Source organism: Phocoena sinus, chromosome 14, assembly GCF_008692025.1.
Source record: "Phocoena sinus isolate mPhoSin1 chromosome 14, mPhoSin1.pri, whole genome shotgun sequence".
NCBI classification, from domain to species: domain Eukaryota; kingdom Metazoa; phylum Chordata; class Mammalia; order Artiodactyla; family Phocoenidae; genus Phocoena; species Phocoena sinus.
In genome coordinates, this window is record NC_045776.1 from 7,801,427 (window position 1) to 7,822,413 (window position 20,987).

Genomic DNA, 20,987 nt, shown 5'->3' on the forward strand with positions numbered 1-20,987 from the left:
TTTTCGTACATATATTTATTTGGACATGGCTATTCATTTGCGGGGAAGGGGAGTAAATTTCTAGAAGTGGAATGGCTGGACAGATGTATGTTTACTCTTTTAAAGAAACTGCCAACTGTTTTACAAAGTGCTTATAAAATTTTACATGTCCATCAGCAATGTATGAGTTCTACAACTCTGGTTAGTTTCAATCTTTCTGGTTTTAGCCATTCTAATGGATGGACAGTGTTACTTTGAATTTAAACCTTGCAGATCACTGGTGATGTTGAGCATCTTTTCATGTTCTTGTTTGCTGTTCATATATCTTATTTTGGAAAATATCTGTTCACATCTTTTGTTCAACCTAAAATACTGGGTTTTTATTCTGTTATTGAGTTCTAAGAATTCTTTAAGTATTCTGGATTTGTGTTTCTGGTCAGAGAAATGTTTGCATGTATTTTCCCAGACTTACCTGCCTTTTTATTTTGTTAGCTAGATCACTTGAAGAGAAAAAGTTTTAAATTTCAATACAGCTCAATTTACCAATCTTTTCTTATGGTTTATACTTTTTGTGTGCTGAGAAATATTTGCTTATTACAAAGTGGAAAAGGTTTTCTCCTATACTTACTACAGGGAGTTTTATAGTTTTGGCGTTTAAATTTAGACCAATGATCTGCTCTGAGTTTATTATGTGTATAATGTGATGTAAGATCACTGTTCATTTATTTACATAGAGACATCTAGTTGTTCTAGCACCATTAGTTGGAGAAAGTTTCTTTTCCTATTGACTTGTCTTCATACCTTTGTCAAAATGCAACTGACCATATATGTATCAGTTCATTTCTGACCTCTCTATTCCCTTCCATTGATCTATATAAATATCCTTTTGCTAAAATCATAATATCATGATTTCTGTCACTTTATAATAAGTCTTGAAATCTTATAAATTTCCAATTTTGTTCTTCTTTATTAAAATTGCATTGGTTAATATAGGTTATGCAAATATCCATATAGAATTAGTTTGTCAATACCTACAAGAAAATATTCCTGGAATTTTGATAAGAATTGTGTTACATATCGATTTAGGAAGAATTGACCATCCTAAAAATATTGAATTGGTATCAATCTAAGAATATTTTATTTCTTGCCATTTATTTGGGTCCTCTTTAATTCAGCTATTTTCCATAGTTTTCAGTGTAGAGATTGCACATGTGCTTTATAATTATTTGTTGGCACTACTGCAAATTGAGTTTTTTTTAAAAATTAATTTATCAAGTGTTAACTGCTACTATTTAAAAATGCAAATGATCATAAAATGTCATTCACTAAATTCATTCATTAGTTCTGGTATTTGTTTTGAAGACGATCATGCATTTTCAACAAACGATTATGTCACTGAGCATAGAAACAGAGTTTTCTTTTTCTTTTCTGTAGGTATTTGTTAGATGCTTTTTTTCTGATTAAGGAAGTTCATTCTGTCCTTGATGTTCTGAGAGTTTTAAATCATAAATGGATGTTGAATTTTGTCTTTATATGCATACAGAAATGTCTTTCTGTATACATTTAAAGGATCCCATGATATATTTTCTCTTTATTTCTACATTATTACATTGGTCGATTTTCAAATGTTAAAACAACCTTGCATTTCTATCGTAAATCTTACTTGATCATGTTATTTTAACATATTGTTGAATTAGATTTCCTAATATTTTGTTTAAATGTTCTGATTTGTAGGGATATTGATCAGTCACTTTCCCCTAGTGTCTTTGTCTAGTTTTGGTTTTCAGATAATATCAGTCTGATAAAGTGAGTTGGAAAGGGTTTCCTCCTTTTTATATTTTCCTTAAGTATTTATGTGGATTAATTTTTTCCCTTTAAATATGTTGTAGTATTAACAAGTGAAATGATATGGACCTGAAGTTTTCTTGGTGGGAAAGTTGTGAACTATATAAGTTCAAAGTTTTTATTAGGTCTTCAGCTATTGAATAAGACTAGGTAGTTTGTATCTTTCAAGGAGTTTGTCTATTTCCTTTAAGCTGTCAAGTAGAATTTGTAGTGATAACCCCTCTACTCTTACCAGCCTTTGATTTTTCTTATTATTTTTTTCCTGATAAATTCGGTTAAGAGTTTATCAAGTGAGTGATTTTTTTTTGTAAAAGAAACAGCTATTGACTTTACAAAATTTCCTGACTGCTATTTTGGTTTCTGTTTCATTGATATTTTCTCCTGCATTTATTGTTTCTTTCTAATGTAAGAACTCATAGCTATATATTTCCCTGTACTCACCGGTATAGCTCTATTCCACACATGCTGATATTTGTGTTTTTATTAACGTTGAGTTTAGAATACCTGCTAATAGCCTCTGTGACTACTACATTGCCTTGGAATTATTACCCCTTAGACTATGTTAATTACCAAATATTTAGCATTTACTAGATAACATTGATTTCTAATTTAAATAATTTATGGTCAGAGAACACACTCTTTATGACCTCAACCCTTTTCAATTTATTAAGACTTGTTCATATTGAATCAAAATTATCTGCATATGTGTGTCTTTTCCTCTGGAATACAAGCTCTTTCAGGGCAAGGACTGTGCCTCATACATCTCCTCGTGCTCCCCAGTGCATCGTGTAAAGCAGACAGCTTATACTTATCTTTGTCTAAATTATTAACCCTTATAGGTGGTTATAATACTGCTTATAATGTTGCCATTTTGCAAGTAGAAGATGGCTGAATCATGAGTACGTGGACTCTAGGTGCGCTGGCTAGAGAGCGTCCAGCCAGAGTACAGCACTGACCAGCAGGCAGGCGTTCTGACCAGGAATACACAGAATATATACTATGCTCCGTCTTCCAAAATTTTACTCAAAAACTAAACGTTACAGACTTACATTTCACGACCTGGCAGTTTGTCATTAAGTGAGGCTTAAAATTATTGCCATGGTCATCATCATCATACAAAATATCAATATGACTTCAGGCTGCAAATAATTTTTCATATAGTAAGAACCTGCATCACTGTGTTGGTTGTTATTTGATACTCTATCTTAAATAGTCTTCAAAAGAGACATGTAATATTACAATTTTAAAATCCATGTCCTCATGAGAAAACCAGACTCCTATGAGCTTGTAAGTGGCTGGGCAGGAACTTGAACTTGGATTCTCTATTAGTAAATCTATATTAAAATACAGAATACCTCATAGAGAGTTAAAGAAATTCACATTTTAAGCCTTATGATATAGGTTCAAATCTAATACAAAAGATTGCTAGTTATTTGTGTAATAGGATTGGTTAGCACATTACTGCTGAATGATCTATTTTTAATAGACTTTAATTTTTAGAGCAGTGTTATGTTCACAGCAATATTGAGCAGAAAGTACAGAGCTTTCCCGTATGCAACCTGCCCTCACAAATACCTAGCCTCCCCCATTATCAATATCCCCACCAGATGGTACATTTGTTATAACTCATGAACCTACTTTGATACAACATAATCACCCAAAGTCCATATTTTACAGTAAGGTTCACTCTTGGTGTTGTACGTTCTATGGCTTTGGACAGATTTATAATGACATACATCCACCATTATAGTATCATAAAGGGTAGTTTCACTGTCCTAAAAATCCTCAGTCCTGTGCCTATTTATCCCTCCCACCCCCCTCATCCCTGGCAAGCACTCTATTTTTAATAAAAGAAGAAATTAGCACTATACCTCACATAAAATAAATTCCACAGACTAATTACATTATTCAGGGTAACTTACTCTATGTTACCACCAGTGAGGAATTAAAGTCTTTCCTGAGCTTATGTAGGCATTCTATCAAAAAAGCAATGCTGTTTCACAATTCTGCATTCTGATCATGAATCCTCCACATTACTAACGAATACTTAACTCTTTTTGGACATTATCACCAGAGAGAACTTTCAGCAGCACATTTAGCATCACTCTAGGGCAACGTCTTACATACTTTTAATTCTTAGGAAATCGCTATTTCATTCATAGGGTTTAAGTCACACCTCCACACATCAGCATACATGACGATCGTTCTCGTTATGCTGAAAAGAGCAAATGCTTTGTACATTAAGTGTCGTTAACACTGCTAACACCAGCCTCAAAAGTTTTATCTCCAAAACATTGCCCACGCTTGAAATCAAAGTGAAAAATGAAAAGAGGGAAAATGCCTACTCAGCACCTTGGGAAATGATCTGGTTGAGTTATGAGTCATCTCATTTTGCAAAGTAGCAATAAAAATGAGTCTTTCATTTTGCAGAGGTACCACTGGCATTTATAGCAGATGATTAAAATAAAGGAGAAAAACAACTTTTGCATTTTATCAGTGCAGGGACATTTTATCCTGGCCATGCATTTTTGCCTCTGCAGACTTCATCTATCAAAAGAAATGTCTCCACAGTTGTTGCCAAGGGTACAGTTATTCCCCAGAGATTCCAAAGACCGTGACTTACCTTATGAAAGTTTCTGAAATATGCTGCCTTTTCATCTGGAAATTTTTCTAGCCTTCTGGGTCCTTTACTAGACGCCTTCTTAAAAACCAACCAGCAACGTCGGAAAATCTGAAAGTAAATAAAGGAATCCCATTATATCTTTTGTACGTGAGTTTAGTAGCATCAGGGATTTATCTGTTCAACTAATCCGGGGGAATAAATTGTTTTACATGCACTTATCTTACAGAGAGAAAAAAATTGGGAATTCAGAGGCATGTTATTCTTTAAAATTATAGCAAATTTTAAAAACAATATTAAATATAAACAAATTTTATATGAAAAGATTTTATGCTATGACATTTTCAGTGCACTGGCTTCAATCCTCTTTAATCTAACTAAATCATCTGGGTATCAACACCATATAAAGTATTTATTCTCACCATCCTGGTGACAAACAATTCTGTTTTCCATGATAATGAAGTAAAAATTTACTAAGATTAAGCACTTTCATAATGTTCAATATTCTTTGGAAAAACATCACATTTAAAAATTAACTTACAGTGTTCATTATAAAAAATGCTCATATACTGCTTTAGAAAATGAAACAGATATCTTTTTATAATGGACACATCTGTCACGCCCTTCTATGCTTTTATAGCACCTACTATTTACTAAACACTTATTATGTGCAATACATTTTAAAATTTATAGACACATTTAATCCTTATACCTACTATATGAGGTAGGTTGTCTTCATTTTAGGATAAAGATAGTAAGACAGTAAGAGTGTCAGGATTTGAACACACATCTGTCTGAACACACATCTCTTCAGCTTTGTTTAAAAAAAAAGCAGGGCTATATATTACACAAACACAGGCCCTTCTTTCTGGACTCTTCCTGATTTTACAGGAATAATTCATGTTGGCTCTTACACTGTCACCTGATGCCCACCTTAAAACCCTCCATCCACAGGTATGTTTAAGTCAAATCAATAAAATGAGACTTTTTTCAATAACTAAAGAGGTCTAGAAATGCAAATTTAATATTTCAAACTTTTATAGAAATGCATATTTTTGCTGGAGTTTACATTCTCTATAGCCAGAAACTAAGATCACTGTATTTCTGTTCTATTTCTTTTTTTTATTTTTAAAATTTATTTATTTTTAAACATCTTTATTGGAGTATAATTGCTTTACAATGTTAGTTTCTGCTTCATAAAAAAATGAATCAGCTATACATATACATACATCCCCATATCTCTTCCCTCATGGGTCACCCTCCTACCCTCCCTATCCCACCCCTCTAGGTGGTCACAAAGCACCGAGCAGATCTCCCTGTGCTATGCAGCTGCTTCCCACTAGCTATCTATTTTACATTTGGTAGTGTATATATGTCCATGCCACTCTGTCACTTCGTCCCAGCTTACCCTTCCCCCTCCCGGTGTCAAGCCCATTCTCTACGTCTGCGTCTTTATTCCTGTCCTGCCCCTAGGTCCTTCAGAACCATTTTTTTTTTTTTTTTAGATTCCATACATATGTGTTAGCATATGGTATTTATTTTTCTCTTTCTGACTTCACTCTGTACGACAGTCTCTAGGTCCATCCACCTCACTACAAATAACTCAATTTCATTTCTTTATATGGTTGAGTAATATTCCATTATATATATGTGCCACATCTTCTTTATCCATTCGTCTGTCGATGGACACTTAGGTGGCTTCCATGAACTACCTACTGTAAATACAGCTGCAGTGAACATTGCGGTACATGACTCTTTTTGAATTATGCTTTTCTCAGGCTATATGCCCAGTAGTGGGATTGCTGGGTCATATGGTAGTTCTATTTTTAGTTTTTAAAGGAACCTCCATACTCTTCTCCATAGTGGCTGTATCAATTTACATTCCCACCAACAGTGCAAGGGGGTTCCCTTTACTCCACCCCCTCTCCAGCATTTATTATTTGTAGATTTTTTGAATATGGCCATTCTGATGGTTGTGAGGTGATACCTCATTGTGTTTTTCACCTGCAATTCTCTAATGATTAGGGATGTTGAGCATCCTTTCACGTGTTTGTTGGCAATCTGTATATCTTCTTTGGAGAAATGTCTGTTTAGGTCTTCTGCCCATTTTTGGATTGGGTTGTTTTTTTGATATTGAGCTGCATGAGCTGCTTGTAAATTTTGGAGATTAATCCTTTTGTCAGTTGCTTAATTTGCAAATATGTTCTCCCATTCTGAGGGCTGTCTTTTTGTCTTGTTTATGGTTTCCTTTGCTGTGCAAAAGGTTTAAGTTTCATTAGGTCCCATTTGGTTATTTTTGTTTTAATTTGCATTTCTCTAAGTGGTGGCTCTAAAAGGATCTTGCTGTGATTTATGTCATGGAGTGTTCTGCCTATGTTTTCCTCTAAGAGTTTTAAAGTGTCTGGTCTTACATTTAGGTCTTCAATCCATTTTGAGTTTATTTTTGTGTATGGTGTTACGGAGTGTTCTAATTTCATTCTTTTACATGTAGCTGTCCAGTTTTCCCAGCACCACTTATTGAAGAGACTGTCTTTTCTCCATTGTATATCCTTGCCTCCTTTGTCACAGATTAGTTGACCATAGGTGCGTGGGTTTATCTCTGGGTTTTGGGTTGTCGTGTTTACATTGTCATTTGTTTCTAGGTATTTTTTGATTTCCTCTTTGATTTCTTCAGTGATCTCTTGGTTATTTAGTACTGTATTGTTTAGCCTCCATGTGTTTGTAATTTTTACAGATTTTTTCCTGTAATTGATATCTAGTCTCATAGCATTGTGGTTGAAAAAGATACCTGATATGATTTCAGTTTTCTCAAATTTACCAAGATTGATTTGTGATCCAAGATATGATCTATCCTGGAGAATGTTCCAAGAGCACTTAAGAAAGTGTATTCTGTTGTTTTTGGATGGAATGTCCTATAAATATCAATTAAGTCCATCTTATTTAATGTATCATTTAAAGCTTGTGTTTCTTTATTTTCATTTTGGATGATCTGTCCATTGTGAAAGTGGGGTGATAAAGTCCCCTACTATGATTGTGTTACTGTCAATTTCCCCCTTTATGGTTGTCAGCATTTGGCTTATGTATTGAGGTGCTCCTATGTTGGGTCCATAAATATTTACAATTGTCATATCTTCTTCTTGGATTGATCCCTTGATCATTATGCAGTGTCCTTCTTTGTCTCTTGTAATAATCTTTATTTTAAAGTCTATTTTGTCTGATATGTGAATTGCTACTCCAGCTTTCTTTTGACTTCCATTTGCATGGAATATTGTTTTCCATCCTCTCACTTTCAGCCTGTAGGTGTCCCTAGGTCTGAAGTGGGTCTCTTGTAGACAGCATATATATGGGTCTTGTTTTTGTATCCATTCAGCCAGTTTATGTTTTTTGGTTGGAGCATTTAATCCATTTACGTTTAAGGTAATTATCAATATGTGTGTTCCTATTACCATTTTCTTAATTGTTTTGGGTTTGTTTTTGTAGGTCTTTTCCTTCTTTTGCGCTTCTTGCCTAGAGAAGTTCCTTTAGCATTGCTGTAAAGCTGGTTTGGTGGTGTTGAATTCTCTTAGCTTTTGCTTGTCTGTAAAGGTTTTAATTTCTCTGTAGAATCTGAATGAGATCCTTGCTGGGTAGAGTAATCTTGGTTGTAGGTTTTTCCCTTTCATCACTTTAAATATGCCCTGCCACTCCCTTCTGGCTTGCAGAGTTTCTGCTGAAAGATCAGCTGCTTACCTTATGGGGATTCCCTTGTGTGTTATTTGTTGTTTTTCCTTTGCTGCTTTCAATATTTTTTCTTTGTATTTAATTTTTGATAGTTTGATTAGTATGTGTCTTGGCATGTTTCTCCTTGGATTTATCTTGTATGGGACTCTGTGCTTCCCGGACTTGATTGACTATTTCCTTTCCCATATTAGGGAAGTTATCAACTATAATCTCTTCAAATATTTTCTCAGTCCCTTTCTTTTTCTCTTCTTCTTCTGGGACCCCTATATTTCGAATGTTGGCGCATTTAATGTTGTACAAGAGGTCTCTGAGACTGTTCTCGATTCTTTTCATTCTTTTTTCTATATTCTGCTCTGCGGTAGTTATTTCCACTATTTTATCTTCTAGGTCACTTATCCATTCTTCTGCCTTAGTTATTCTGCTATTGATTCCTTCTAGAGAATTTTAAATTTCATTTATTGTGTTGTTCATCATTGTTTGTTTGCTCTTTAGTTCCTCTACGTCCTTGTTAAACGTTTCTTGTATTTTCTCCATTCTATTTCCAAGATTTTGGATCATCTTTACTATCATTATTCTGAATTCTTTTTCAGGTAGACTGCCTATTTCCTCTTCATTTGTTTGGTCTGGTGGGTTTTTACCTTGCTCCTTAATCTGCTTTGTGTTTCTCTCTTCTCATTTTGCTTAACTTACTGTGTTTGGAGTCTCCTTTTTGCAGGCTGCAGGTTTGTAGTTCCCATTGTTTTTGGTGTCTGCCCCCAAAGTGGCTAAGGTTGGTTCACTGGGTTGTGTAAGCTTCCTGGTGGAGGGGACTGGTGCCTGTGTTCTGGTGGATGAGCCTGGATCTTGTCTTTGTGGTGGGCAGGACCACATCTGGTGGTGTGTTTTGGTGTGTCTGTGACCCTATTATGATTTTAGGCAGCCTCTCTGCTAATGGGTGGGGTTACATTCCTGTCTTGCTAGTTGTTTGGCAGGGGGTGTCCAGCACTGAAGCTTGCCAGTCGTTGAGTGGAGGTGGCTCTTAGAGTTGAGATGGAGATCTCTGCGAGAGCTTTCACCATTTGATATTACATGGAGCCGGGAGGTCTCTTGTGGACCAATGTCCTGAACTCCGCTATCCCACCGCAGAGGCACTGGCCTGACACCCAGTTAGAGTACCAAGGCCCTGTCAGCCACACGGCTGAGAAGAAAAGGGAGAAAAAAGAAAGAAAAAAGTAAAATAAAATAAAGTTATTAAAATAAAAAGTAAAAAATTATTGAAAATTTAAAAAAAATATATAGTAATAAAAAAGAGAAAGAAAGAAGACAGCAACCAAACCAAAAACCAAATCCATCAACGATAACAAGCACTGAAAACTACCCTAAAAAATAAAAATAAAAAAGGACAGACAGAACCCCAAGAGAAATTGTAAAAGCAAAGCTATACAGACAAAATCACACAAAGTCCACTGCCTCAATTTTGGGATGATTTGTTGTCTATTCATGTATTTCACAGATGCAGGGTACATCAAGTTGATTGTGGAGCTTTAATCTGCAGCTCCTGAGGCTGCTGGGAGAGATGTCCCTTCCTCTTCTTTGTTCGCACAGCTCCTGGGGTTCAGCTTTGGATTTAGCTCCGCCTCTGCATGTAGGTCGCTGAGGGCATCTGTTCTTCGCTCTTTGGGGACGTCTGAGTTTGTCTGACAGCATTCAGTAGGTGTTCTGTAGGAGTTGTTCCACACGTAGATGTATTTCTAATGTATTTGTGGGGAGGAAGGTGATCTCCATGTCTTACTCCTCCGCTATCTTGAAGGTCTCTCTTCTGTTCTATTTCTTTAATTATACTGTAAAGTTTATTTATACTGTTTTTTTAATATAGGCCAGATACTATAATTCCTCTGGAGTGTGCACTGTCTATTATTCACTAGAAGACAGTGTTTCTCCTGTTCAAAGGCACTCAGAACAATCACAGGAAGACCTCTCATCATAAAAGCAGAATAAACACAATAACAGTACAATCACACAATTTCATATTACTCTTGCTTCCTTTCCTAGCTCCATACTGGTAGCTTCAAAAAGCACATGAAGGACAGCCCTGAGCTTTCAGCACACATGGATATACCTCTCTTTCTCTACCCAGGTGGAGACCCATCTCCTCTGTCACAAGATTTCTAACCACAGCCCAGGACATAAGGAGTTATGACTACTCCTTCAGATCTCCTGGTGTTCTCTCCACACACTTGTGTTCCACATACTGTGTTCTAGTTATTTATTTATTTTTTGACCCCTTACTGATCTCTACCCTCAAGGTAAAACAACCTAAAAAAGGTAGTATAAATATTGATAATAATATGATATCAGCATATGGTTCGTTGGATTCCTCACCCCCAATGTGATGGTAGTTGGAGATGGGGCTTTGGGAGGTAATTAGGGTTAGATGAAGTCATGAGGGTGGGGCCCTCAGGATGGAATTAGTGTCCTTGTAAGAAAAGACACCAGAGAGCCTGCCTTCTCTCCATGCTCTCACAGAAAAAGAGGTCATGTGGACATGCAGTGAGATGCTGGTCATCTGCAAGCTGGGAAGAGGGCTCTTGCCAGAACCTGACCATGCTGGACCTTGATCTTTGACTTCTAACCCCCAGAACTGTGAGAAAATAAATGTCTGTTTTTCAAGCCACTCAGCCTATGGCATTGTGTTATGGCAGCCCACTCTAAGAAAGATACTTTTTTAGATTTTGTTTTTATTAGCGGAGTAGTAGTATTAACAGTAATATTGTGGAAGTGAAAAATAGTTACATGAATCTGAGTAGAAATGTGAGAGATCCAAGGCAGATAAATAAACATATCATTTGCAAAGTATATAGATTATTCATATTTATCTCCTGATTATTTATTAGTGGATTTGGAATTCTAGTTGAGGTAGGAAGACCCTCTTTGAATGCATTTGAGACCAAAAATCCTGGTAATATAGTTTCTGTTCTTTCCTACAGAAGAATACTTTTCCCTGTACCCTGTGCACTTTATTGCTCAGGAACCATGGTGATATTCAATGAAGCCTTGTAATATTCATGGAAGTAAACAAACATACTCCCTGACTGCAATGTCTCAGCTTGTGTGACAACATTATTTTTAACTAAATAGTGAGATAAACATGAGTCAGAAAGCAAAAATGTTTCCATTTAGGCACTTGATACTGCTATAGAATAAACCTGATAATGGATAATGAGGAAAAATAGACTTGGTATTTACGATAGCATCTTATCTCTTTGCTATTACATTAACAGAGGCAACCACATATAGATAAAATTGATTGTTAAAGACCTGATGTAACAGACTGTTTACCAAGCCAAGGCCCTTAAGTTATTATTTTCTTGTTCTGGGATAATTTTAGATTTATAAACACTGGCAAAAATGGTGCAGAGATTTCCCAAAAAGATTTTACCCAGCTTCTCCTAATACTAACATCCTAAATAACCATGATACATTTTTCAAAACTAAGACTTAACGTTAGTAAAATACTATCATCTGAACTACAGATTCTATTCAGAAGTCACCAGTTTTTCACACCAATGTCCTCTACTGTTTTGGGATCCAATCCAGGTCACCACGGTGCATTCAGTGGTCCTGTCTCCTAATCTCCTCTGATCTTTGACAGTTTCTCAGCCTTTTTTGCTTCTCATGACCTTGACAGTTTTGAAGACTACTGGCCAGGTATTTTGCACAAAGTTCCTCAATTTCTGTTTCAATTAAATTATTTTTGATATTTCAAAAGCCTAATGAAATCTCATAATACACTTATTAAAACAAAATAATTTATTGGGAAAAATAGTATGAATTATCATGACTGTGGACTAGTTATATTTTGCTGTCTAGTTGAATTTTTTAACTTAATTATTTAATAAATGCTAATAAATGCAGAGTTTTGTTTTCCGCCTTGCTTTTTTTTTTTTCAAAATAGTTTGCTTTGTGATGGTAGTAAAAAGGGACCTGGTGCAGAGAATTTGGAAGTGTCTTTCTCTGTCAATGTGAAGTCAAATTCAGCATGAGTCAGCAGTCTGAAAGCAACCTTCTTACCAGAAGCATACAGTTAATAGGAGCACGAGGAAATCACCTCCCTGTTACTCTTTTTCAAGTGGGATTTTAATAGTGTTAGTCTGCTTTAGGCCCTGGAACTGATGCCTTATATGGGTATGTTGGAGAATTCTGAAGATGAGCAGCAAAAATGGCCACTTGAGACCAGGAAATCACTCCTCTGAGAAGAAAAAATAAAGGAATAGGTTTTATTTTGCTTATAAATGAAAAATACAAATTTTTCGAGTGACTGAAAGAGAACCACACCAATTAAATTAGATACTTTTAATTAGGTATTTTTACTAATTTAATTTAAATTAGGTGTTTTTACTTTTGTTCCAAAAGACAGGACATAACTCAGTGCCCTTCTTTAGCAGTGTGTGGGAGGACAGGGTGCAGTCTCTCTTCAGACACTGCTTGGCTCTTCAAGGGCATCTGAAGATGCAGGGACCATTTGGCTAGTTAGCAACAGAACTTATAGGTTGCAGGAAGATTCACCTTCTCCCGAGTCCTGTCCCTTCTCGGATGACACGCCTGCCTGTCCCATTGCTGTTCAAGATGCTGCTTCACTCTCTCCTGAGGAAGTAACTGATTTCACCTTCTCAAAGTTATCTCCTAAACATGCCCGTTGTCTCACCAAACAGGCTCCTGGGTACCCTTCAGATTTTCCTTCGAGAAAATTCCACGTTGTTGCCAGGACTACAGAAATCCGCAGGATGCACAGCTGCTCCACACCTCAGTTTTACACTGCATTAGCCAGCCAGACCGATTGCCATAGTTAAATACCCTCTTGATTCCCTTCCATCAGATGAAAACCTTTTACCTCATAGCAGTCCCTTTTCTTCAGTGTTTTCTCCTTTTCAAGGAGATTTTACACAAAGGGCATCCTTTTTCCATTTAAGACTCACTGTGATGTAGATGGTTTGATTTCTTTGCTTTAATTCATAGCCATAATGACGTTATTTATCCAGCATCCATTCCCAAGATTTAACTTAACCAAAAGTCGGATTTAATGGGCCTGTTCCATCATAAGATGTTGACCTAATGAACTTTGTTCATGTACAATTTTGGTTAAAAACTTGGGAGAATTTTTAATTATAGGAGTTGTCAAACCTGAGGATCCACTGCACTAAAAGGAGTCACACAAACTTCGTTTCCAGAGATTTTAAAGAATATAGACGACAGTGGCATATCTGGAGCATCTTTTGTTTGTGTTCCCTTATTTTTTTTTAAAGATATTTTTTTATGTGGACCATTTTTAAAGTCTTTATTGAAGTTGTTACAATATTGCTTCTGTTTTATGTTTTGGGTTTTTGGCCGTGAGGCATGTGGGATCTTAGCTCCCCGACCAAGGATCAAACCCATACCCCCTGCACTGGAAGGTAAAGTCTTAACCACTGGACCACCAGGGAAGTCCCTGTGTTCCCTTCTGAAATCAAGATACTGTATAAATGATAACTTGGGGTATAGGATTCAATTATTTATAACTGTATATAAGATGAACATATCAAGACAACAAATAAACACATAAGCAAAGACCATTCAGGAATGGTTATTGCAGGCTTATGCTATGAGTAAATTCAATTACTTAGTCCTGAGTCTTTCTCCTCTCACAAATTGTGTATGGTACTATTGAAAGACACTCTGTGTTTGTGTAAAAAGTGGTTAATACACAGGATTAAGCTTCATGCACTGATGAATTTGGCTTTAGCTATCTTTTTCAATATAGATACAAACTTTCAACACTGGCTTATATTTAATTGCTGTCAAATATATACCGATACCAGAATCACTCTTATCTATTCCATTTGTTCAAAAAATATTTGAGAGCTCTTTGTTCTGTGGATACAGTTGTAAAAAAATGCAGATAAAAATAATAATAATAGCAACAGCAAAAAGCACACAAACTTTCTGTCCGTGTGGAAACAAAGTTCCTGCCTCTAACATCCATTTCAATTGGGTAGACAGATGATGGCAAATAAATAAGTGTATTTGTAAACTGTATTTTTTTCAATGGTGTTAAGTGCTATGGAGGGATGGTGAGGGAAGGCTCACCCAGCAGCCTACATTTTAGTATTAGAGGAAGTGACAGAAAGAGTGGTACAGACATCTGGGGAAAGAGTGCTTCAGTAAGACAAAATTGCAAGAGCAAATGCCCTGTTGAGGGAGCCTGCGTGAACTATTATTCCAAGAACTGCAAGGAGGCCAGTGTGGAGGGCAGTGAACCACAGTAAGGGTGGTGAGAGATAAGAGAAGAAAGATATGGGAGAGCCAGGTCAGGAACAATCTTGACTTTAAGATTTCAATCAGATTCATCAACTCTTTCTCTAAGTTATGGTAGATGTCCTTAAGTAAACTGAAGTCTCAGAAAATTTAGGATTACAGATTAAACAAAAGTCACAAATGAAATGAAATTTTAAAAATAGTGGTATAGGGTCAGGAATATTGGGTATTTCAGGTTGATTTCTTTTAAATGCTTAGATTTTTCAAGGCACATGTCATCTCTAACCTGTAAGACTTGCAGCTGTCAATTGCAATGTCTACAGTCCTGTGGCTTCTGTATGCCCAGGAGTAGACTACTATAATCAAATATATCCACTACGGGTCCTCCTTTGTACACATCTGCAACTCTGGATATAGTTCACAGCCTGCTGAGTTCCCTGACATAAATGCAGTGGCTCTCTGATAAATGTAAAACCCAAAGGGTTTTTCTCCACCTGTGAATTGATTAGAAATACTTAAGAATACAAGAGCAATGAAAAGAGATGAGCCAGAGACAACTTTAAAGGTGTTATAAGGGGCACCAAGCAGCCCCCATTGTAAACAGGCAAAGAGTATATTTCTGGGGATGGAGGATATAAATACATTTTCTTAAATATCCACAAGTCTAAATACATTTATTTTAACCTGTAACTTAATTTAGCAAAAAACTAACTAGTATCTCAAAAAATATAAGAAATCTTATCACTAATTCAAGGATTGTTTTTACTTCATTGTTTTAAAAATACTTCTACTGGCCATTTCTGTTTTAGGTTATATAATCTGCGACTGAAAAAGCAGAGGTCATTAAGGATGAAACAAACAAACAAAAAAGGATGAAATGGAGTAGAGGCAGGCTATCATTTTATGTGTATATGGCTATCCATTTATATTTATATATAAATGCATTTGTCCTTATATCTATTTGACTTTTAAAGTTTAGTTTATATACATATATAAATAATATAAATATGCATCTGTCTCTGTATAAACACTCACCTATTTAAATATAAACCACAGAACCAAAAAATTAAAAACTTATTTCCCTTCTCCTCAGACCATAATTTAAGTTCAATTTTAAAAGAGAAAGTTCTCACCAATTTTGTTAACTCAAGAGCTTTGCATCATTCACCACTGTTTAATGCAAAATATAAATATTGCTATCCATTAACATTGAAAAAATGCTTAAAGCACAATATGTATATCTCATTTTTTCTCGTTTCATGGTTGGAAAGACCAAAATAAATGTGTTCATCTTTTCCGTTTCTATGCTCTTGCTTTCTCTTTATCTTAATAACCCAGAAAAACAATTGGAAATTCACAAAAGGCAAACAATGATTCCCCAAATCTCACCACTGCCAACTTTTGAGGAGGCCAAGTGTTTTTTGTTTTTCACCTGAGTATCTATAGTTCTCTCTACTGCATTTGTCTACCAGGCCATCAATGAAATACTGGGAAAGAATACAGACATGGTTTAGAGTCACAGCCAGAAATGAAACACTTCACAGCAGCAGCAAGTTTTAGGTTGAGAGTGTGAAATTGTCATGAGACAATTCATTATCATGAGAATGAAAACCAATTGCAGAGCAGACCTGCAGAGCAGTAACCCAAGCAGGTGGCAATCTTTAGAGACAATCACAGCACTGGAGGGAGTCTTACAATTACTCTCTTCCTGCTCCCTGCTTTCAAGGAGCCCAACACTGACATGACCCAGAACAAAATATCCTATCTCTTTGCTCAAAATCTCCAGGAAAGAACCATGTCTTCTGGGTTTTACTTTCTCTAAAATCGGAGTATTCTTTAGCTCTATATCAACTTATGCTTTTGAAATTGACAATATTTTATTTTCATCAGTCAGTTGTACAGGCATAACTCAATAATCACTGAAAACTCTATTCCCAGGTACAACCAGCACGTTTCTATTTTATGGACCCAGTTACTATAGGGTTCAGTAAGTGAAAGTCAAATGTCCAAATCAAAATATTTCCTCTTCGGTTTACTTCTCCTTCCAGGATTTTTATTTCCTCTTTTTAGTCACATACGTTTCAAATCTTTGTGTCTTCATTAATTTTTGCCTTTACCTGCACCAGGCAAAAATCTGTGGGCAAAATCCAAAAGTGAGATGCTCCCGTGATATATAAGAATGGGGAGCAGCCGCATAGCACAGGGAGATCAGCTCGGTGCTTTGTGTCCACCTAGAGGGGAGGGATAGGGAGGATGGAAGGGAGGGAGACACAAGAGGGAGGACATATGGGGATATATGTATACACATAGCTGTTTCACTTTGTTATACAGCAGAAACTAACACACCATTGTAAAGCAATTATACTCCAATAAAGATGTTTAAAAAAAAAAAAAAGAATGGGGAGAATTGAGGAACACACACACACACACACACTCCTAGGAAAGAAAGAAAGAATAAAAACACAAAAGGTAGAAAGCCTTAAAAATCAAAGACAGTTTTCATTTGATGTAGCAGAAAATGGAGTCAATGATCAGTTTTATTAAGGGAGTGACATGGGAATAATCTTTTTAAAATATTAGATCAGTAGTAGGGTTAATATAACTATGACAAGAGAAAAGTTTCATTAGGTGATTAGTACATTCATACCAGAGAAGGAGATTACAACTCAGCCAATGCTGAGGGCAGCAGAGAGAGAGAAGATGAACCCAGGATGAAAAACATTACAGGAAAAATCTGAACTTCACAATAAACAATACAAGTGAAGAATTAAAGATATATCTAAGTTTTTATACCTAGATAACCAAGTGAATGATGGCATTTATGCAATTGTCAGAAAACCTAAGAAATGAGTTTAGTTATAGATATATAAACTAAACTAAATGAGTTTAGTTGAGATATATTGAGTTTAATATGATATTTAAACAATTGCATTACCAAAACTGCTCTTGACAAATTTATAAACTGCAGTCTTTCTGTAAAATGCTGCTTTCCAGACTACCTGAGAATAACTTCTTACCATTAAACTATGTCCTCTTTGTGAAACCATTATTTTACTTCAGTTTCCAGATATAAATTTTCAGACTCATCCAATGTTGATTCAACACCTAGTGGTTTTTTGAATACCTAGTGCCTCTTTGAAACTAATAAGTACAGTATCTTTAAAATATTGAATCAGAAAACACATTTCCAACTTCTATTTCAAATTAGTATATCAACTTGACCTAAGTTTACATACTTGTTGAATTGTCCCGAGTAAAATGTTTAAGCCTAAAATAGAATTATTCCATGCCTCTTGTAATCCACTGTTCTTTAAAAGTAATGATAATATTCAGATGTTGATTTCAAATGAGGGACTTATGCTAAGGTTTCAACTGACAACAGACATGAGTTTTCTGGTAATAAATGTGATTATAACTGATGTTACTGGTTTCATTTCAATTAGCCATAAACAGCTGCCAGATTTGGTAATGAACTTAAAGAATTATGAAAAGGTCAATTATACGTGAAGTTTTGTAATGATCTTTGAGAAATTCCAGAACTTCTAGGGTCAATAGTTACTAATCATTAAATTCTTTTTCATAAGGGTAAGCTGTGACAAAGCGAGAGAGTGGCATGGACATATATATACTACCAAACGTAAGGTAGATAGCTAGTGGGAAGCAGTCGCATAGCACAGGGAGATCAGCTCTGTGCTTTGTGACCGCCTGGAGGGGTGGGATACAGAGGGTGCGAGGGAGGGATACGCAAGAGGGAAGAGATATGGGAACATATGTATATGTATAACTGATTCACTTTGTTATAAAGCAGAAACTAACACACCATTGTAAAGCAATTATACTCCAATAAAGATGTAAAAGAAAAAAAATTTTTTCATATATGTACTGCATATGACATATTATCTTAAAGTTAATGCACATCCTTCCAATCGAATTATAAAGGTATCTTTATACCTTTATAAGCAATATTTATTACTGTTTTCATATTTCAAATTTTGCACAAATAGTATAAAACTTCATGTACGAAATACTATAAAGCCTAATTTTCACTTTCAATTATATGATAGAGCTTTATCCATGTTGATAGACTATATTTGTTTTTTGTCCTTTTTGCTGTTGATTTGCAGAAAAATTTAAATATATTTTACTTTTAAATCCTTTATCAGGTAAATGTATTGGAAATACCTTCCCCTATTTTGTAGTTTGACTTTCACTTTTTCATAATTTAACTTTTCATGCAGAAGTTTTTCACTTTAAGATAGTAAATTTGTCAGTTTGGCTTATATATTTATGACTTCTGTTTATTAAAACAAATGCATAATCTATTTACATTTATGTGGTTACTGATATATTTGAACTTTTCACCACCTCATATTTGTTTTTTTTTGGTTTTTTTTTGCAATACGCGGGCCTCTCACTGCTGTGGCCTCTCCCGTTGCGGAGCACAGGCTCCGGACACTCAGGCTCAGCGGCCATGGCTCACGGGCCCAGCCGCTCCGCGGCACGTGGGATCTTCCTGGACCGGAGCACGAACCAGTGTCCCCTGCATCGGCAGGCGGACTCTCAACCACTGCGCCACCAGGGAAGCCCCTCATATTTGTTTTATTCTTTTTAATGTACATTTTTTACTGTTTTCCTACTTTGTGATGGATTTATAAAATTTCTTAGACTGTCTCACTTTTTGTTTTTGCTCAGTAGCCTTTGAAAACTTCTTTCATTCCACTCCATGAAAGTATTCATTTTAGTTGACAAATACATTTAATCACCCATGTATAACATCCCTCCCTTTCTTTTTGTTACTAACATCTAGCGGAATCCCACTTTAAGAAACACTGTTCGAGTAACCTCCCAGCTGATCTCCTGCTGTCACACTTGTTTTACTCCAACCCAACTTATTAACTATTACCATAATAAATGTCCTAAATCACAGCTCTGGCCACATATATCTTCAGACCAAAAAACAAATGAAAACAAGAACAACCAAAAACTTTCCAATACATCACTGTCACCCACTGCTTATAAAAGAAATTTCAAATTCTGAAGCTTGCTCTTCAAGAACCTTCATGAACTAATCCCAAAGTCTTGTGAAACATTTGTCACTTCTCCCATTAAATTTTCTCCTTGAATTGCACTGCTTTCATGTCTTTTTTGCATCATATTCTTTACTTGAAATTCCCCTATTTTTCAATTCACATTCTTTAGAATCCTAGCTACCCTTTGAACCCAGACTTAAGTCTTAACTTCTCTCATGGAGACTTCCTAGATCAAACCAGGCAAAACAAGCATCTCTTTACCATTTTCCTTTATCATTTGTTCTTCGCTGTCCTTTGACAGTTAGTCTCCCTTATTAGATTATAGTCTCCTTCAGAGAAGCAGCCATGCCTTACACGTTGTTTTCCTTCTCCATCCCTAAACTCAGTCATAGCAAAGTGAATACTTAAAAACTGTTGGATGAATCAATCAATACCTTATAGGTATATAATCTTTTGTAATTTCCAAGATGGACACATGCTCTTGGTCACATGTTGATCTAAATATCTGAAATGTATTAACACATTTCGTTCACAAAACAACACTATTAGGCTTCATTATTACTGTATGTTACATAGGACAAAATTGAGGCACAGAAAAAACATTTTTTTAAAGACAGTCACTGAGATATAGGAATCAAGCCCTGATAATCTAACTTCAGAGCTTGTATTTGTTATTATTACATTAATTATGTAATATGTATTACTTATGTAATACATATTATTACATTACTTATGTAAAATGTATAATGTATTACATTATGTACAAAATGTAAAATGTATTACATTACTCATGCATTATGTCCTCTCAGTCTTAAATGAGCAAGATATTAATGTGTTGATTTTAAAGCTGGGAAAACTTACATCAAGGTAAGAAGAAAGTTTGGCTTGCTCCAAGGATGAAAGCCTGGGCCTAGGAAAAAAAGGATGCTAAAAACAAAGAAATTTTGTCTAGTTCTTTTCTTTTTGTTTGCCCTACTTTGTCAATTTTTGTCTTTTATCTATTTCTATTTTTTGAAGTCAATCATGTATGGGAAATACCTCTGTCTCTTTCTTTCCTCAAACCCATCCCTTACCACTTGTTCTCTATTCACCTAAATCACAGAGAAATGTATCCTAAATATCTAGAAGACAGTCCTTGCCCTCAAGGGATGGAAACCAGCCAGTGAAGGAGAATTACCCGTTTATTCTGATATACTGAAAATTTCAGCACGTTTGCAACATTTCATGTCTAAAAACTCAAGTGATGAGAAAGACAAAAAAAAGATAACTGAAAAGAAGAATGAAAAGAAGAAGGATCTGAAATTTACTTTCCTTCCTCTAAAATCTAGAGAACCTGCGGGCAACACGAGGCTTGTCTGTGATTAAACCAATGAAGAACTCAATCCAAGTGCTTAGTTATAAATAAATGTTTGCCCCCCAAACAGACTGTTTTGAAAATACCCTTTGGACACGCTTTGTATCCTTTCATTTTAAGGACACAAATCTTGTGCAGTAATAAGGGATTTTTTATTTTTTTTTTATGT

The 20,987-nt window shown here is 35.5% G+C and overlaps 1 protein-coding gene across 1 annotated transcript in view; it reads right to left on the bottom strand.

Annotated features, from left to right (window-relative positions):
- DOK6 (docking protein 6) overlaps positions 1-20,987 on the bottom strand; it is a 399,939-nt gene that overhangs the window by 258,080 nt on the left and 120,872 nt on the right. The window contains exon 2 of the mRNA XM_032602788.1: positions 4,448-4,555. Within this exon, the coding sequence (XP_032458679.1) occupies positions 4,448-4,555 (108 nt within the window). The remainder of the gene's footprint in view (positions 1-4,447; positions 4,556-20,987) is intronic.